Source organism: Pagrus major, chromosome 11 (assembly GCF_040436345.1).
Source record: "Pagrus major chromosome 11, Pma_NU_1.0".
Classification (NCBI taxonomy): domain Eukaryota; kingdom Metazoa; phylum Chordata; class Actinopteri; order Spariformes; family Sparidae; genus Pagrus; species Pagrus major.
In genome coordinates this window covers 30264968-30280502 of record NC_133225.1, presented here as the reverse complement: position 1 = coordinate 30280502, position 15535 = coordinate 30264968, and the positions used below count along the sequence as shown (strand labels likewise).

The window sequence follows — 15535 nt, the reverse complement described above, 5'->3', positions numbered from 1 at the left end:
CTACACGCCGTCTGGACAATATGGTAAATGCCCTTTGCAACTCCTTGCGCATGTCATTTATAATTTTTGGTAATTCTGAAGTACTCTAACACATTATATTTCTCAGTAGATAATGCAGTAATGTAACATGTTACTTTTCAATGGCAGTAATCTTTTAATGTAACAAGTTACTTTTAAAAGTAATGTTACCCAACACTGGTTGGTAATGGGTTGTGTCTGTTGTTTTCTTGAGATGGGTTTGTGAAACTAAACAGCCAGAATATTTTTTTCCGAGATGTTGAGACAATTTCAGCCATGCGTGTGGTGACAGGGTTAGGAAAATATTGTGTTTTGGCCTACCTGGTTCTAACATGGTGACACAGCGTTGACAAAAACATTAAATTCAAACTTGAACCTCAACTTGAAAGTTTCAACATATCTGTGGTTTGCAGACAAATACATTACCAACCTTTATTCCGGTGCCTGCGTTGCACCTACACATTGTTTACGCACTCTCTGATGTCCAATTACATGACTGTCATTTCCACTTTCATAGCCACAGATAGCTCGTTCTGGTTATCATTACGTGCCGAGTTGATGTTTAGCTTGTAATCTCCTTCATAGTGAGATGCGTGTTAGATATGATTGCCGTCTACTGGCCCAGACAGGCTTGTGTTGTGTCTACTGATCAGGGTGCTGTCCCACATTCACCCTGCTCTTCATTCCCTGAGTGACTAACACACTGACAACAACAGCTAAGTTAATGGATGTGTAATGTCACAGCGGCTGACTCCATCCCACCAGTGCCCCAGATACTACAAGAGAGCGGTGGCTTTCTCTTAGCTGCTAAACAGAAATAGTGCCATGAATGTTTGATTATTATTCTGTTTTCAATTTTTCATCACTCTTTACCACGTGTGACTCATCGCTGTTGAAGCAGCTGTAACATCCGACCCAGGATGTGACTAAATGTAAAGTTTTAGATGTTGAGCGAAGTTTTCCGCAATTTGCAAAGTAACTGAATTGGTTCAGCTAGTTATTATAATTTAATTCCAGCCCTTGCCTGCTAGTTATTCCAGTGGAATGTTCAGTAGAAAACCACACAAAACAATCCTAGTCCACAAATGAATTTTGAACTAGAGTAATGAATCAGCCCACAGTCAGACTGGGTTTTCAGTTATTAGAGAATTTAACATTTTTGTCGCTTTCATTGCGGTTGTGAAATAGCAGTGGAATCCAGGTCAATCTGTCTGTCTGACGAGTGGATGAATGCATTTTCATCGCTCTAATACCATTTTGGTATGATGACAATGAAGTCACGCAGTGCATGAAATACAGATGCAGATTCCTTTTTAATCACAAAATTTAGAGGGGGAGGGAGGTTACATTCATGTGGAACACGGCAACATACAATATAGGGTGATATGTTGTTCAGCCAGTTATGTTGGGTTTGGCCTTTTCAATACACATGCAGTAAAGAAAATAAATGATTCTCCTGAAACACTCAGGAAATCTTTTCAGTCAACCTGTTTAAAAATGAGTGCAAATACTGAGGGAGCACAGTTCAAACACATTGGCCATTTTGTCGACATAATCTACATTTAAGTCGTTTTTTGCAGTCATTTCATAACATACTGTACAAGTAGAGAATATATAAATATTTATTCAGTATTGCATCATGCTGAAAATTATTTTGGAAATTTGCACACGTTTCTATGGGGGTTGGGCTTGCTTTTAGTTCACTGCTCGAATGCTTGGGAGACCAATGTTTAATCTTCAGTTTAATGAAGCACTGCCTACTGATTATTAACAGATGAGTTATGTAATCCAGTGCAATTTCCATTTTAGTGTGCACTCCCAAATTTCATGCAAATAATGAGTCATTTTGTCAAACTGTCCGATGAAACGGATTACATTTAATAATGCCTCTGGTACTGATAGCACGATGACATGACTTTAATTAAATCTAATTGAAAAGATATGAATGATAAATTACAACAGAATCCTGGCCCGCCTCAAATGATTGGTCAAGCAGCATGTTTAATATAGAACAAGTTCAATGACAGCAGATTTTCACTTCCTTCACCGAGAACTGAAAGCAAAGATGAACCCAACCCTTCATTATACTGCACATTTAAAGTCACATAGAATACCTGGAATAGTTGACAATACACAGGATTATGTAGCTATATCAACATATAAGTGCAATCTAGTTTGGCACAGTTTCAGATATCAAGTGTTCACTCACTTTATTGTTCGTTGTAAACACACAAACTACCACAACAGGTCTAGTCACCTGCATACGACAGTGTCTATTTCACAAAGAATAAGTAGGGATAGTGCTGGGTGACAAAAAAGATACTTATCTCAGTATATTTCTTTCTTGCTGATGGAATAAAAATCAACTCTACATTTGGTCAAGCATTGGCTGTGTTCATCAGTTTAATTGCCAGCCAACTGTACTGAAATGGAAAGGATAGAAGGTGTGGTATGATAAAGTGTGGAGAGCTTCGAAAAAAGTGGAATAATGGCCGATTCAAAATGGTGTGGAAAAAGAACGTTAAGGGTGTTATTTCATTTACTTCACGTCTGACCAAATAGATAGCACATCCATCAGTGGCAGCTAATATCAGTTTAATTATGAGCATTACCTAAATCATGAAAAAATTGGGATCCTAGATATTGAAAACAGAATATTTTCTACCCTATAGTGGCTGAATTAGGCCCAAGGGCCCCAGTTGGTCAACCCTGACCTAAATGGTTCACAATCAGAGTCTAACAACAGTGGGACTTTTTACTGAAACTATTTTCTGAGAAACTGATGACAATAAAGTGCTCCAAGATACAGGACATTGAAAATTGAAAGTTTAAGTACCCACTGCAATTATTGCTCCAAATTGAATATTTCTATCCAATATGTTTTATATATCTTGGGTTATGCAGCTGAATTGAAAACAACCCTCAACTCCAACTTGAAAGTTTGTTCTAGAGCTTGAAGTCTAATTTTAGCAGCTGTAACTCCAAATACATTTTTAATAACAGGAAATGATTTTACGAGATCAAAAACTGGTCTTTCTTGCTCTATTCAACAGTTCTGGTTTAAAATGTTTTTTGTATGTAAATGTTTTCAACCAGTACAGATGTTAATGACATGGCGAATGGCTGATTTCTTATCATCCATTTCAAAGAAATCAATAGTGAGAACGGTGTGTGCTGTGATAAATATTTATGGCATGATATGGTCATTTTATTGACATGTCACCCAGCACCAAGTAGAGGTAAAATGATTAGCTCATCCTCATCCAGTCTCCTTCTCTGTACTGTACAGTGCTGTGCACCAAAACACATCTTTCCTAGAGGGGTTACATGCATGGAGCTGGTGTAGACAAAGGAAACAGTCAAGCATGTCGTCCCATCTTTGCAGATTCACAGTATTCAGAAGATGTCAAAGGGTTAATGGATGATTTACAGTGCAGGTCCAGTTCTATGTCCTCCGTGGTCTTCATCACACCCGGTCAAACAGACCTCCGCTGGCCTTGTGCATTCGCCCTGTTGACCATATCCTGGTACATCTTGGACCTGAGGAATCGTGGGTAGGAGTCTTTCTCCATGAGGCTGTAGACTTTAGCCTGGACTTCGTTGAAGCTGGTTGGGGTCGGATCCTCCAGGATCTGCTTGGTCTTCTCCCTGGTGCGGTAGTCAATGTTTATCTGCCAGGAAAAGGAGAAGGTCACTCACATTAAGTCAAATCATCATACACATACATGGTGACACTGGCCCTGATTTCACAGAGATTTAAGTCACTTTTATTTACCGTACACTTCTTCAAGTGCCTCTAGTGTAGTAAAGAGCAAGAAAAGCTCAAGATAATCGCAATTACATAATGAGGTTAAGGGCTTTTGGCATCTAAGAATTAAAAAAAGGGAAGAAAACATTAACACCAGTCACACACACACACACACACACACACACACACACACACACACACACACACACACACACCTCTCTTGGTGCCTGGATATCGATGAATTCCTTGAAGATCTTGTTAGCTTTAGACACAAGCTTGGTTGAGCTCTTGATTTTTTTGTACTCCTCGCAGGCCATCCAAAACTCAATATTCTCGTCACTGAACTCGGTCTTGAGAAATGACCGGAAGGCAGCCAGGCCATCTGGAAAGGACAAAAAAAAGATTAGGACGCTAAGGGAGGAGGTAAAAACAACAAAACACTTCAAAAACATGATTGATACTGCAGCATAGCACCTATTTCTGTGCAGCGGCTGAGAACTCCCTCTACTATGGAGGTTCTATTTTTCCTTCAACATAGAGAAGCTTAATAATGTGATAATACCCCTCATCCTATGTTGACATATTTCCTGTGCGTACACACTTGTGTTCCCAGAAACGGGACCAGCTCTCATGATTAGAACACAAATCGGAACAAAATACTCCCACAAAGAGTTCTTTTTTTCCTGTCTTCATCAGTCAAGATAAGTGATCAATTAATGTGCTCCCCACTGATAACATGGAGGAAGGGCATGTTTTTTTTTTAATGGGCTCATGTCACGTTGACATGTTATTTCCACCCCTCCCATTTCTGATGTTTACCTAATAAATCTGGGCAGAGCAGAGTGGAGGCCCATCTGTGCATATGCAACAACATTACTCATCCAAAAACACACATACAAATGAGTGTACACACAACATGCAGGTTTACATGTTCTCGGGGATACACACACACACACACACACACACACAGGTTTGTTTGCAGAAGTCCCCAAATAACTGTGTCAACACAGTTTCTTCGACGAGAGCAGCATCAGACTTTGGATACGAGACAATCATAGGCGAGGTGCCGTATTTCTCGCAAGATCAGTACTGTGTGAGAAAGTGTTTTAAAAGTGTTCCCATATATTACATCTGGTTTGGCATCCCAAGACTGAAAAGATGAAAGTATTCTGATTACTCTAAAATAACTTTACAAAGCAACACAACCATGTGTTGATATTTGATACTGAATAAAACCTAACGACAAAGATTAAACTATACCATTAATCCTTATACTTCTGATCAAACAGTTCTTTGATTTTATTGTGAAAAAGCATCAAACAGGGTTCTTCATGCATGGTCTTATGTAGGTCTTCAATGAGTTACGTCAGTCCTATGTCCTACATATGAGAGTAGTTTACAAATCAGCTGACGCACCAAATGGTTTGTAACACAAAACCATCTGGGAAGTCGTCCTTGGAAACCGTTTGGAAGAGGACAGGCACTTTCAAACAAAACTTGGCAGGTGATTGGACGAACCATCTGTCTATCACCGTCCACCAAATAAGAAGAGTGAAGACATGTTTTCCATTGAGAAAAGTGAAGCCTTTAGTTCTGTTCTTTGATCATCTTTCTCCATTTCAGATGTAAACGATGCTATAGCACCTATGCTAACCTCTTTAGGAGCCACCAACTGTTACATCTAAATCACAACTGTAGCTGCCAATAGATCCTCATAGGATACTGATTGCTCTGAAACAATGTGGTTTGTACACAAGCGCATAGTCTACATAAATCTACAAAAACTGACTTTAAACATCTCCATAAATAACTTTTTTAAATGAATGGTCTGTTTTTGTGGCATGTGTACTATTGAAAAACACAGATATTCTTATTCACTCCTTTAGCTATGTGTTTGGTCTCTACGACGTCCTAATGTGAATTTATAGTTTCTTTTTTTTTTCTAAAAGAGCTACAGTAAAATTTACTGACCAGACAGCTGAACAGAAGAGCTGCAAATTCAGTTGACAATTTGTAGGGTCCATCACTTTGAGCAACCCCTTTCACATTGCCATTTAATGTTAGAGTAGAATACTTCTGACGAGTGTGTTAAGTGCATTTCAATCCTCATAAAACATTGTTGCTAGCAGTCTTCTCCACTCCGTGTCTTGGTGTAGTGCTATATCCGTTGGCACTCTACTCCCACGGACTGTTATTAGCAGATCGGCATCAAGCCAACAGCAGCAAGTGAATCATGCCACCTGTGTGCCTGTGCCACTTGTCTCGCATAGCCAGACCGATCACCACAGCACGGTGACAGTGCAGGGGAATGGTCTGGCTGCACCAAATCTCATTCTGGTATCACAGGAAAGAATCCGCCCACCATTGAGTCTGGTTCTGCCTGTTAAAAGGCATTTTTTTTCTTGCAACTGTCACCAAGTGCTTGCTCATGGGGAAAAATATTTGGTCTCTGTAAATAAATGAATCAAGGAGTATGGTTTAGCCCTGCTCAATTTGGAAAGTGTCATAAGATGACTTTTGTTGTGAACTGGTGCTATACTAATAACGACGGATCAATTGATGGAATAAAAGCTCTGGCTGTTTGCTTTTCTTTACATCAAACACATTGTCTAGGCAGGTGCCCCTGGCTGCAAAACAGTGTATGGGGAACTTGTTTTGCACAGCAGGTCCTGGCATTAAAATGGCTAAATCCCAGTAAAAGAGTAAGGTAACAGCTGCTAACTTTTTTAGGTTCGTACCGTTAGCTACCAAGTTTGTGTTAGGGTAACTTTTATGATAACATTTTCAGTGTGTATGCTGCTACCTTGGGCGATGTTGCAAAAAAAAAAAAAAATGCAGATAGCAGAAGGAAGAGGGGAATGCCGCCGGACTATCATCCCAAAAAACTACAATCTAAAACCGGGAAACAGATGAAAAATCATTGCCCCATAGCACTCGTGGTTTAAAAAACAAAGTAACACGGTTCTGTTTAGTTTATAAGATGCTTGCGAAAGTGAATATTTGACTGGATTTATGAGAGTTGACCCAAAAGCACACAAAGATTGGTAAAGTGTTAAGGTAGCTTTTATTCAGAAAAGGACAGGGGGTAAAGGTCTGTAGCTCAGTAGGTGGATGAGGAGGTTAGACTGCAAGGATGACCGAGGGAGATAATTAAAAAAAAGTCAGAGTGAAGCTGGAGAGCAGGTTGACATGAACTTAGCAGTAAATGTAGCTGAGAAACTTTAAGTCAGTGCAACAAGGGAGCTTAATGAACTGACTGTCCAGAGACTCACGCTTAAATACATCAGAGCAATTAGGAGCAGCTGGGAGTAACGAGGACAATGTGGGGCAGCTGGAGCTGAGACATCACTGGGGACAATCACTGTGGCACTCTGGGACCAGCCAGGATGTTAATTAAAGAATACACTGTAGCTGTAAGCTTAAAACACTGTCTGCTGTTTTAGATTCTTCACTTCACTTCGTCACTCTGGATAACAACTTTGGCTAAAATGCACACTGTAGCCCTGACATAATATCAAAAGCCCTGTTGCCTGTCAACTTCACACAATGTTCTTTCTGCTAACGAGACATGTAACCGCCGACAGTGTTCTCAGGTCAGACCCCCAACACACACACAATCAGCTTTACACACTGAGGAATGACACTGAATCCACTAAGGTCTAAGTGTAATTCACTATCCCTCCTTTTAAATGAAATTAGGGCAAGGTGAATGCAGTATCCCATCAAGGGAACATTCAGTACCTCGGTCCTATTGCTTTGATATTGAATTATGTAATGTATTTGTGTTATGTGCCCATGTACTTGTTGTAGTTCCCCTCTCTAATGCTCGGTCAATTGAAACAGGATACACAGGTGTATCACGCCTGGGGTCGGCCCTATTCTTGGCTCTGTGACAAACGTTGTTTTTCACGGGCGACATTAGCTTTCTAACGGTTATGTGTCAAACCGGGGTGTTATGTCATAACCTCGATTTGACCAAAACAAATAATGTTCATGCGAGGGCAGATTGTTTAGAGTTTTATTTATTGAAGTCTGGCTGTCTCCAACTCCATCATATCAAACAGCGTGTGAACCGAGGGCCTCAGCACTTTGATGACAGAACTGTGGGAAAAGTGGTTTTGTAAACTCAGAGCAAAGCCTTGAAATGTAACTGTGATCGAGGACAAAATAAACAAATACTGAGTAGGTGTTTGTCTTTTCTACTTATTGGGAACAGAATTGAAGATTGAACTGAAATCTTAAAGAAAACAAACAAACATAAACAAACAAAACAGGTGATTACAGTTGTGTTTCAAATCCTTTAAGAACAAAAATATGGGTTTGACATTGACAACTCAGAAATTAAAAAAACATCTAACTGCCAGCTGGCAAGCAAAGACTTTGCAGTCACATCCACTTTCAAAGTCTGTCATATGTAAAAATCAAACACACTTAAGATTTTTAAATGGTAAAGACTTGCAGCGAGTGGATCAGTTGTGGCATTTTTTTGTTTGAGTTTGATGGTGCTTTGTCAGACAGCAGAATGTATCCGAACACTGGTTACATCAACGCTAGCATTTCCTCTTATTGCTGACATTTCACAGACAAAATAATTATGATATTTAATTGAAAAAAATAATTAGCAGATGAACTGATATGAAAACAACAGCTAGTTGCAGGCCAAGCTGAACATTTTTCTTCACCAGGAAACATTTGCTAGCAGTGGTTCTCTGCCCTGTCCTCTGATGGTGCGTTATTACATGTACTGGTGCGTTACCACCACCAACAGTGGAGCATGGAATAGCGAGGCATGCACACACTTCATGTTTACATTGGCAGGAAGGTGTAGGTGTAAAGTACTTGACTGATGCGCATACTTATACAGCGAAAGTCTGCAGGGTACCTTTAAATCAGTCCAGTAATTAAAGCTTTAAACATCAGGTGATGCACAAATGTTCCTTTTTTTTATTCTATGGAATTTAGTCACTGTTTTTGATGATAAAAAATGAATGACTTGCTGCTCATTTGGATTTGGAGGTTAAAGACTTGTGACTTGACACACGATGACTGAAATGTGTTCGTGTTCAGAGTTCATATTTTTTTGAGTTTTTTGTTTGATTACATTTATTTTACAGAATATCAGTAATTATTACACTTATTCAATTAATTGTTATACTTTTTGAACAGGTTGGATGAATTGGTCACCAATATCCTTATTTGAGGTACTAATGCTGCATTCCATTGCAGGTCGGAAGTCGGTATTTCCGAGTCTGTATTTTCCGACTTCCATTCTAAATGCGTCCCAGTGTATTTGCTTGGGAAAACATGGACACCCCGCAGCAAAGGGATGTTTGTATGGAAAGTCTGTGAACTTCACAAGCAGCTACAGCAGCTGATTTAACGGATAAGGGCAGGAACAGAGACAGGAGGAGCTGCTCCCTCCTCATGCTCACAAAGACTTCTATCAAGCATAAAATCAACTGAGTGGAAGTGAAAATGGCAGCATCAACCTTGTTGTGACTGCATGTTTCACAACAGACACTACATTAAGTGAAAAGCAATGAAAAGATAAAAAAAGGATTGTTCAATATGTGATGTCATCTGCGCTTATGCTGGTGAAGTCGGGGTTGGTGGAGCTTGCCTGAGTTTCTGACTTGGATGACCGTTCCATTACACTTTTACACTTCTGTGTCCGAGGTCATTTTTTTCCGAGTTCCGAGTACAATGTAATGCAGCAAAACACTGTATCTTTTCTCTTTATAAAGATCAGATAATGCAGGTAAGACTGCAGTGTCTTGGGAGGGGTGGGGGTGGGATGTATCTTGACCGTCCTTAACTAAGGACTAGGCCTGTCACGATAACAAATTTTGCTGGACGATAAATTGTCCTAGAAATTATTGCGATAAACGATAATATTGTCGCTTTGAGACCATTTTTCAACTAATATAATGATAATGGCATAATAATGCAACTACACCCTTTCAAAGATCAATAAACCTTTATTTCTAAAGAATATTTAACATTGGAATGTGAAAAAGACATTTTAAATATCCAAAATAAATAAAGATGGAGGCTGTGGCCAAAGCAATTGAGCCATGGCCAGCCACGGTTCCTTACTGCAGCAACAATGTTAGCGCCATTGTCTGTAGTGATGCGGAGGCGTGACGGTACACGTGATGATGATGACGTATGTGTTTTTTTCCAAGGTGTTTCCCCGGTGTCCTCCTGTTAATCTAAACATGTACCAGCTGTCTGTTTATAATCATATGGATGCTGTTATAATGTGTTGTAATTGAGATCCTGACCCTTCAAACATCCTGGAAAGTGACAAAGTTACGTTTTTCTATCATTTACATAATTACATAATCGCCATCAGAAAACTGGACGCTGTCTGACTATTTCACTCTCGGGGTTCACTAAGTTCACTGAGTCTCGTCGGGAGGGCTGACCGTCACCATGACAACAGTAACTGACCGTCGCGCGACAAACACTTGGTGAGTTAAAGTTTTTTGCCGGGGACAGACGCTGTTTTTCGGGCAGAAATGTGACGAAGAGTCGGTCAGACCGACAGGCTGACAGACACTTCTCCACGAATAACTGCGGTATTTTTTTCCTCACATAAGTTGCCAAAGACACGACCAGTTACTACGTTCCTTTTGTTTGGTCCTGTAACGTTGCTTTGTGGGACATTTATTTTTCTTTTGTTGAGTGAAGGATCTGTAGAGTTATCAGACACCAACACCATCAGATCAAGACGCCCTCGCTCCGCGTCGCCGGCTCGGTTCGCCTCTGATACTACCTCCGGAGGCGCAGCGAAATTTCACCCCTCACCGCATCTGAAACGTTCACACAAAGCCGGATGCGGAGAATTGGCGCAGTATCCCCGCATGCAAACGGCTGCGTGAATGGGGCTAGTGACTGACAAGATGGTTCTAGTGAGAGACACGAGGAAAACAAACAAGCATGCAAATGGAAATTATCGAGGCCGGCAAAATTATCGAGCTCATTTTAATTTATCTTATGATTAATTGATTTATTGATTATCGTGACAGGCCTACGAAGGACTCAGCTTGTCTTGACACAACCTGTGACTTGACCTGACTTGACTTGCCCAAGAAAATTCAACTTGGTGCTCACTTGATACTTGGACCAAATGCTGCCCCCCCTTTGTCAGTGAATTAGTGAATTGAAGCTCGTTCAATCAGGAAGACTTTTCATTCACCTCTCTCCCTGCTCCCTCCATTCACCTGACATGGGCGTTTCTTCATGTACTCTCTCTCCATTTAACCAACCAGGTTCTGCCTCGAACACTATCAGCCAATCATGTCTCTGCTGTAAAACTCAAAACTGCACTCCTTTCTGCTGTCAGCTGTCATTTCAGGCATTTCGTGCGACCCTCCTCCACCCCATCCTCCTCCAGCTCTTCATCCAGTGGCCAAAGACTTTCTCATTCTCTTTGTACACATGGCAATAAATCTGGATGTTCACCCGAGTCTCTCCTGATTGAACTGCATCTGGCTCTGTTATCCTTAGTTTCAGCTGTGGCACCTGTTGAGCCCTGTATTTGTCTCTATTGATGAAAGAGGTTCATTTTCACTTTACTGCAAGCAGCTAAAAACATAAAACAACTTTTTGCCCACGTTGTTATGTTTTTACTTGTTTTCCAGGAAGGTGCAATCAGAGTTTTTATTTCAATCATACCTGAAATTACACCAAGAGGAACATGTCTCAATCCCCTCGCTTCCAAATAAGTATTTTTCTTATTTACAATTACTTACAATTTACAGTTTATTAATCCAAAAGCACAGTTTAAGAATCGGAGCACACCGGTGGCACATTTCTACATGAATATATTAACATGTGACCTTCTGGACCTCAGTAAAACACAAACATTTTTGAGTTTTCATATCAGGTTAATGTTGATTTTACTCAAAGTGGAGCAAGACTTTGTGGTCAGTATTTCTGGTGAAATCTCACAAGGTGGATGTGCTCAGAGTCCTGTCTGTTCAGTGAGTTTGATGCCTCTGATGTTACGTCACACAACTTGTTAGCAGTTAATAAATGCGTGACCTGTTTGTGCAAATGGATCTCTGTGAGTGGGTCTGTGCTAGTGTGTATTTGGTCCAAGGGGAAGGTCACAGACAAGTGTGTGAGTCATTATGCAGTAAGGAGTCCTAACAACACAGAATTGACAACGTTACATAAGATGGGCTTGGAGGGGAGGAAATTGACTTGTCAATTTGACTGAGTATAAAATAGAAACTATCAAAGAAACAGGAAAGGGCTATTTTACCACTATATTAAGGTGACTTGTGCAGAAATAGAGAATGTCTACTTACATTTGTGAGAGAGAAGATGATCAAACGATTCTGACCACCGAACCACCTCGTCGGTTGACACTCTGAAGGAGAGAAAGCCGAAGGAAAGTGCCTGAGCAAGATGCGAGCCAACCGCTGTAATTTCATGCATTTTTAACACTAGATGGTACTGTATATATTATTGAAGGGCAGCAGAGTTTAATGTATGATTTATCCTCTGCTCACAGTTGTTCTTCCGCTCAGGAGGATGCACAGGATAGAAGAATAACAATGTCTGACATCTCATTTTAATGCTCTCTTATGAAGTAGTTAAATCATGAGGGGATAACACAATATCTCGGAGATTAAAGGGACACATTAACATTATTGTACCCCTCCACCTTGGTAGATAGTATATGTAACAATAAAATAGGTTATGAAACTGGTTTTCTGAACACAATAATACGGTGGCCCTGAGAGCTCACAGCACTGCAACTTAAGAAAACACATGCAAAAAGACAAAACACAAGCAAATTAAGAAAACATCTTCATCAATTTGACAACACGTGCAGCATTTAGAAAAAAGACCACAATGTAACACATTAGAAAAAAGCGAACATATTTTCCTTCATTAGACTTTAATCTACCACCCATATGCAAACTGTGACTTGGAAATATAGCGTTGGGTCAAGGCATTTTTTAATGTCACTGTTATCGTGGATAAAAGCAACACCCCTATACTGTTCGTACTGATAATGTGATGTCATGCTACACAACACGTGCCTTCTGTAAAACAGGTCTCTCTGGCCTCTCCTCCCTCACATTCTTCACACATTTCACACTCGAAGGTTCTCCTGCAACACTGAGGCAGACATGGTGCTAATGTATTTTCAGTCATGTAAATAGATAGATTAGAATAGATTAGTCATGCATATGTATATCATGGCAGTCTTCAGTTCCAATGATTTCTACAGCTCTCATTTTTCTGTGATGCAATGAGAGGAACACAAACTACTTTGTCACAAAAACATTCATGAAGTTTGGTTCAGTAATCAATTTATTATAGGTCTTCTGAAAATGTGACCAAATCTGCTGCCTCATAAATATACATACAGTAATTCTAATATTTGGTTAAATGTCTCTTGGCCATTTTCACCTCAATTAGGTTGAAAGCCATCCACAAGCTTCTGGTCGTCCTCTGGTTGAATTTTTAACCACTCCTCTTGATAGAATCAGTGAAGTTCAACTAAATTTGTTGGCTTCCTGGCATGGACTTGTTTCTTCAGCACAGTCCACATGTTCTTGATGCGGTTCAAGTCAGGACTTGGGAAGGTCATTCTGAAACCTCCATTGTAACCTGATTGATTCATTCCTTTACCACTTCTGATGTGTGTTTGGGATCATTGTCCTGTTGGAACACCCAACTGCAGCCAAGAGCCAATCTTCTGTTGATGATTTGAGGTTTTCCTGAAGAATTCGGAGAAAATACTACCAGCAAGTTAAGAGGCTGCTACAAAGACAATTTGATTCACACAGCTTTCTATAATCAGCAAAATTGATTGTTAAGGTTACTGTATGCATAGTTTTGATCCAGCAGATTTGGTCACATTTTCAGAAGACCTTTAATAAATTAATTACTGAAACAAACTTGATGAATGTTTTTGTGACAAAGTAGTTTGTGTTCCAATCATTCCATCACAGAAAAATGAGAGCTGTAGAAATCATTGGAACTGAAGATTGCCATGATATACATTTTTCCAGTGTATGTAAACCTTTGACCGCGACTATATGTTGCACGTGAAATGCAGGAATTTGTGTGTGAATGAATAGAAATACCACAGTAGCACCTGTGCAGTACAGCTTTGCAATATGTGTGTGAGGTGTCAGGTGAGGGTTTGTGTGTTTGTTTGTGTGTGAGGGAAACTGATAGCACATCGCTGTTCTTGTGGGTAGTTGTGGTCTATAGTGAGACAGTGAGGCAGCGGCGGGATGCTGATGACAGATGTCTTGATAAAAATGCAGCGCAGTGATGATTCAGATATTTCATATATGAGATAGCCTTGCTATTTATTTTATATATTTTTTCATTTACATGTAGCTGTATATTTCAAACACAGTACGCTTCAATAAAAGAGCTTGTGACATCTCAAATGTGCTTTTTGCTTACAACTGAACATTTTGCCGACTGTGTAGAAAACCCAAGATATATATAAGATATCTCCATTCAGCCTGAAAATACCGAGGTATAATTTTTGGTCCATATCAGCCAGCCCTAGCACATGACTATGGCAGCTATAGACAGCTTAAGTTAAAACCAATTTGATATTTGGAGAAATGTTTCTTCATCAGCAAACATTAGCCACGGCCTTGTTAACTGTCATGCAAGTTTGCAGCAAGTAAAAAGAAAATCATGCAAAAGTTTTGGGTATGATGAACAACAGGTTGAATTGCTCATCCATGTTACTGGCATGGTGGCTGACAGGAGTGCATTATATGAGATTGAAGTCACACTAAAAAACTAATAAAATAAATCTGAAGAATTGTTCCTTCAGAAGTGTGACAAATTCAAACTCTAAATGCAAAATGTGGCATCCAGAGAACTCTTTAACACAACAGAAGCTTGAGTTTTCATTTGTTAAAAACTTGTAGTCCCACAGAAGCAGACACAGGATTTTTTGGCAGACTCACTTCAGACACCTGGCGGTTGTCTCGTGGGCAGGAGGCAGGAACTCGGAGAAGTCACTGTAGGAGTCAGATTTGTTGGACAGGCAGCCTAGTCTGGTCTTCATGGTGCTAATCCTGCTGAAAAAACACACGGAAAACAAAATGTTTTCTTCTGACTGTATATCTCAGCATACAGATAAAAACCTGTGACAAAGAAAAAATATCTTATGTCTTATGTAAGCAGATGATGATTCATGTGTAGGTGCAAGGCTGTGACCTGTAGGTTGTAGGCTCCGGAAATAGAGATGTGGAAAGAACTGTCATCATCAGCAGGAATTTAATGAACTGAATGCATGAAGGTGCATGAATGTGAACCCAAAGCATAACTGGAAAATAGCAAATATATCATAATCAATTTCTCCAGATAAGTGAAGGTCAATGTGATAATAATGCTGACTGCTTGTATTTGTTCCTGTTGTCAGTGACTGCAATACACATGAAGACATGCATCTTAAACTCTCAGCATCAGTAATATTCTTCAGCTGTTACTAAGGCGGCTAATTGTATGTTTTAGCTTCATGTAGCTGGGCTGCCCCTTTAGATATTTAGACTATGCATCAGTTCTTAAATGTTGCTGGGAAACCTGATGAATAAACTGATCGTAAGAAACAAGATGCGGAGAGGCCGACTGACTGGACTGGATGTAGACGACAGGTGCAACTCCATATGCAAGAAGCTGATTCAGTATGGGCTCTGCCTCATTCAGAGGAAGCTTAAACATCCCTGATAGCCAAATTCACATCCACTCAGGGTTTCTTGTTTGATTGCA

At 40.0% G+C, this 15535-nt stretch overlaps 1 protein-coding gene across 1 annotated transcript; it reads right to left on the bottom strand.

Annotated features, from left to right (window-relative positions):
* Positions 1 to 3494: 3494 nt before the first annotated feature.
* On the bottom strand, positions 3495 to 14831 carry LOC141004980 (regulator of G-protein signaling 8-like). Its single transcript, XM_073476707.1, has 4 exons — positions 14731 to 14831; positions 12085 to 12146; positions 3982 to 4148; positions 3495 to 3689 (listed from the first exon to the last, which is right to left on the bottom strand). Exons 1-4 carry the CDS (start codon positions 14829 to 14831, stop codon positions 3495 to 3497), a joined length of 525 nt encoding a protein of 174 aa, XP_073332808.1.
* Positions 14832 to 15535: the final 704 nt, after the last annotated feature.